This window comes from Apteryx rowi, unplaced genomic scaffold (genome assembly GCF_003343035.1).
Source record: "Apteryx rowi isolate R43461 unplaced genomic scaffold, aptRow1 scaffold_258, whole genome shotgun sequence".
NCBI classification, from domain to species: Eukaryota; Metazoa; Chordata; class Aves; order Apterygiformes; family Apterygidae; genus Apteryx; species Apteryx rowi.
In genome coordinates, this window is record NW_020448952.1 from 407891 (window position 1) to 412991 (window position 5101).

Below are 5101 nucleotides of genomic sequence, written 5' to 3' on the forward strand. Positions count from 1 at the left end.
GGGCAGGAGCGGTGCAGACTGGAGCCCGGGAGCGGTGCGGGCTGGAGCCCGGGGCGGTGAGGGGCGGACACCTGGAAGCGGTGCGAGAAGCTGTGCCCGCTGGCCTCGCACCTCTGGCTTTGCCCTGCTTAGGTTATAATTCATCGACTCTCCCCGTCCTCCTGCCCTTGCAACATTTCACGTGTTTAACTCTTTTTAGATGTCCACTAGAAAGTGCTTATATGAACAGGCAGTTTCCTCTATATCTGCAGTCCTTAGAAATGTCCATTTCAAAAGCTTGCAATGCTAATTATTTCAAATGCAAAGTATCTTCTGCTATTCTTTAAGATCCACAGAGTAGGTTTGCTATCTAACTTATATTTCTCAACTTTCTAATTTTTATGCTGCTTTGTAAAAGCAGACGCTTGCTAAATAGAAGTACGGGCACCTTTCCTGTTTACAACTTTGAGTTGATTTCTTGCTTATATACATCAGTGAATCACCTTCATCACTGTTGGAGATGGCATCAGTAAATTGCATAATTATCCCCTTCCAAAACACAGACGTTATTAATGGAGGAGAATACCAGTCTCCTGTCAAGTAATATCTGTGCAGGCTTCCATGTCTTTGCATCTAAAAAAAATCAAGCCCTTTCCCTTTCTAAATCTCTGCTGCTGTGTATGTAGTGTTTCCTATTGAAGAAAAAGGTATACTAGAACTTATTTTTGGAGAGCTTTGAGATCTTTCACATTGGAAGAAGTCCAGTCCTCGCTGACTCCTACTTTTTTGTGCAATTCTGCATGACAGGACTTTTTCATCTTATTAACTTTACCTGTTTAATAGGCCTAACCACCTTCTAAAATGTTTGTTAACAGGTGAATGAAACTAATTCCTTTGTGATTACACTCCTGGGTCTGACGTACAATTAAATTAGCAAATTGTCTTATACTGTTCTTAAGTTGTTTCTTGGTTCGCCTGCCTTCTTTTAACCCTGGGGTTTGTTTGTGCCTCCCGTTTCAGGGCTGCCGCTCGTGAGGCCGCCCGGGAGCGGCAGGCGGCTCCGCGCCGGCGCTGCGCGGGGCTCGCGCTCGGCGCCCCCCCTGGCGGCCGCTCGGGAAGCGCCGCTCAGCCGGGCACCATGAGCTCCCTCACCACGGCCCCGCTGAAGGTCGCCAGCAACCTCGCCAACACCGACGTCAACTATATCATCAAAGAGCATTACAATTACACAGGAAAGCTAAATGAGAATGCGGACAGTGGAATAAAAGTGACTTCGGTGGTTTTTATTATCATTTGCTGCTTTATAATCTTAGAGAACATTTTTGTCTTGCTCACCATCTGGAAAACCAAGAAGTTTCACAGACCCATGTACTATTTCATCGGGAACTTGGCTCTTTCAGACTTGCTGGCTGGAGTGGCTTACATTGCCAACCTCCTGTTCTCTGGACACAAAACCTACAGCCTTACCCCCACCCAGTGGTTTGTAAGAGAAGGCAGCATGTTTGTCGCCTTGTCAGCTTCTGTGTTCAGCTTGTTGGCCATTGCCATTGAGAGATATATCACCATGTTGAAGATGAAACTCCACAACGGCAGCAACAGCTTTCGCTCCTTCTTGCTGATCAGTGCTTGCTGGGTTATCTCTGCGATACTAGGGGGACTCCCAATCATGGGCTGGAACTGCATCAGCCTCTTGCCCAGCTGCTCCACAGTGCTGCCTCTCTACCATAAGCACTATATTCTCTTTTGCACCACAGTTTTCACCGGCCTTTTGCTATCTATTGTCGTCCTCTATTGCAGGATCTATTCCATGGTGAGGACTAGGAGCCGCAGGCTGACCTTTCGAAAAAACATTACCAAAGCTACCAGGAGCTCAGAAAAGTCGTTAGCTTTGCTCAAGACAGTGATTATAGTCCTGAGTGCCTTCATTGCCTGCTGGGCTCCTTTGTTCATCCTGCTTTTACTGGATGTGGGGTGCAAAGTGAAAACTTGCTCAATCCTCTTTGAAGCACAGTATTTCTTAGTACTGGCCGTGCTCAACTCAGCCACRAACCCTATCATCTATACCTTAACAAACAAAGAAATGAGGAGGGCTTTCATCAAGATTCTGTGCTGCTGCAAATGTCCCCCTGCAGATTCTGGGATCAAATTCAAGAGGCCAATCATTGGAGGGATGGAGTTCAGCCGGAGTAAATCTGACAACTCCTCTCACCCTCAGAAGGAGGAAGGTGACCGTCCTGAAACCATCATGTCTTCAGGCAATGTTACCTCGTCTTCTTAGGAGTAACCACGGGGGCCTATTTCAGAGCCTTCCCTCTGAAATCTGACAGCCGGGACGCCTCCTGCTCACTACAGCAGCATTGGGCTAAGTGAGCAAGTAGCATTAGTTCTAGTGAGGCAAACGGTGCACTTCCAAGGCTGGAGTTCAAGAAATGGGACAGACTGTTCTGGCTTGAAAACCTTTTTCCCTGGAGCATGTTTTGTCTTTGCACTGAGGCAGCTCAGGATTGTCAGGCGCATTCATATCCTGAAATCTCCTTAGTAACTCTGAAAGACTGATGCCTTGGTGAAACGATGCCTGGTGCGTGTGAGAGAAAGAGAGTGGGGGAGGAGAGAAAAGGAGAATGAATCTTTTTTTTTTTTTCTGTGAGAAGAATGTGAAGTTATTTTTTCTTTACTTGCAGCAAACCACTGACACAAAGATCCTTCTGTACTGAGTTTAGTGATGGCTCTGGTATACTTGGTCAGAAGTGTTTGTTTAGCACATAGCAAGAAAAGATATCACACAAATACAATTTAGACCATGTACAACCATAATTTTGCATCACTTTCCAGAGCTTTTAGTTAAGTAATAAGATTTTATTTGCAGAGTCCAAAGTTGTTGGGGTTTTATTTAGCAAGATCATAGCTGTGAAATTTTGCTGACGGTCCACATCACATTTGAAGACCATGAGCCAGACTCTGCAGTTACTTTTCACCCATACAATTCCATTGACTGCTTCACATTTTATGGAGTAGCTCAGAGCAGCATTTGGCCCCATATGTTGATTGCCTTGTTAGTAAATAAACTGCATTATCATGACAAATGCAAGGTAGAGCTAAAGGTCATTTCTCTTTAAGATGACTGAAAGTAAATCTAATAGTATAAAATACTATTGACAATAGTAGGATTTTTGCCTAAGTAAAAAAYGAGTAAAAACTGAGGGGTAATTTCAGTGTTAGGTCCATAGTATTTCCAAAGGTAAAGATTAGTCAGGCAATCTGAAAGGAATACCTTGAGTTTCAGAAAAATTGAAGGAAAGTTTAAGTGAAATGATTATAGATAAATGCACTTCCATAACAAATTGCAATACACGGTTTGACAAATTTTATTAATGTTTATAATTTCAGCAAAGATGTCTGTATTTTATCAGTTCATGGAAGAAGTACCTTTCATTTAATTGAGTGTATTTGTTTTACAGCATCATTTTTATTCCTCTGTTTTTCTAACCTGTGCTAATGGGGTTGAATGTGTACAATGTAAATAATTAAAAAAGATGCAGGAGACTTCATGCACCTAGAGTATTACTGTAACAGAAGTGGTATATCTGGGATAGCTGAGAGCAATTGACTGATTTACAGTTATTGGCAATTCTTAGAAATGTTTTTTTGTAAAGAAAATATATTGCCTTTGTAGTAAGATTTCCAGTGCAATTAAACTGATTTTTTTTCTGGTTTAAAAAATAGTATTTAAAATGTTTCTGACTTTTATTGTTCAATTTGCACATAGCTTTATTGACTTCTAAACATTAATAAACTGATTTTTTTAAAGATTCTGTTATCACAATACTAGTAGTTTTGTACTATTATGGGCTTTTATGCTGGGTTTGGTTTCTTGTTAGTAGAAGCCAATGGAAGGATTTCTTATTTCAGTACCCATTGGATTAAGCCTATTCTGTGCAATCTTCCCAACCAGTTAAGACATAGATGCATAATGCCACTTATGAGATCATGTAGAATACAAAATTAATGTTAGAACGTGTTTTTTTCATCAGCACATACGCTATACTGGTGAAATGCCAATAAAAGAATCTAAATAGTAGCATGCTGGCAAGCAATTTTTCTCCAACAAACAATGAAGTAGAAACAGAAGAAAAATTAGATGCCTGTAAGTTCTGCCACTACTGCCTGGAGCGTAATAAATGAAAGAATAGTATCTAACCACTAATATCGGTCATCAGTTTTAAATTTTGTTTATTACAAGCATCATTTAAGTTTACAAAATATGGAACTGTGGCCTCAGTCAGGTAATTGCTGCAGCCTCATTAGGCCCACCAATAAAGAATATGRCTGTGTATGTGAATAGGTACTTTATTACTTCTTCTAAAGGTTTGACTTCCATTTCTTCCCTTGCTGCCATTCCTTCTAGGTATTACTTAAAACTCTCATGGAGCTTGTACAGGATGCAGTTGGAGTGTAAAGATAAACCTCACCTTCTCGTACTGTATGTCATCACTGTGCAAGGTTTACTGTGGGAAACCAAAGCCTACTCACTGAGGAAGGCTTTAGGTCATAACCTCACTTCCTGAAGGAAATTCCAAAAATGCCCTGAAGACAAAAGAGTGGAAACAGGCTGGAATTTCTCTCCATCTGTCTGCCTGTACGGAAGGAATGATTTCATGTGTGCTCACTTCCTAGGCTTTTAGTGTCCTGAGCAAAGCTGGAAAAAATGTCAAATCTGTATTTGTGCAAAAGATAAAGTCTGCCTTGGCTCAGGCTGTCATTTGGGCAGTGATGGCTTACGTAAGGTACTGACAGTCATAAGGGAAAGCACTACTTTATCCCAGGGTTGAAATCACTTCTATGCAGAGCACCAAAAGTATATAAACTATGAAAGTCCAAGTTAAGCCCCTAAAGTGCTATTGGTGAGTAAACAAAGGCAAGGTATAGGGACATGGGTTGTGGTCTTCATTTTAGTCCTGATCTGCATTTGCAGGAATGTTTTTATTCAGAAGACTCTTGGGACTAGGGCCTTTCTGCTCTTGAAGCCTTAAGGGCATTAAGGTTGTCTGTCCCATATGGACTAGAGATCATATGACAAGGGATGAGCCATGTCCAAGTACGGCTGTGTCACAGTCCCCTTGTG

The 5101-nt window shown here is 41.7% G+C and overlaps 1 protein-coding gene across 1 annotated transcript; it reads left to right on the forward strand.

Annotated features, from left to right (window-relative positions):
* Window positions 1-1074: 1074 nt before the first annotated feature.
* Window positions 1075-3788, forward strand: S1PR1 (sphingosine-1-phosphate receptor 1). The gene has a single exon (XM_026067336.1). The coding sequence runs from the start codon at window positions 1118-1120 to the stop codon at window positions 2255-2257; it is 1140 nt and encodes a 379-aa protein (XP_025923121.1). The 5' UTR covers window positions 1075-1117; the 3' UTR covers window positions 2258-3788.
* Window positions 3789-5101: the final 1313 nt, after the last annotated feature.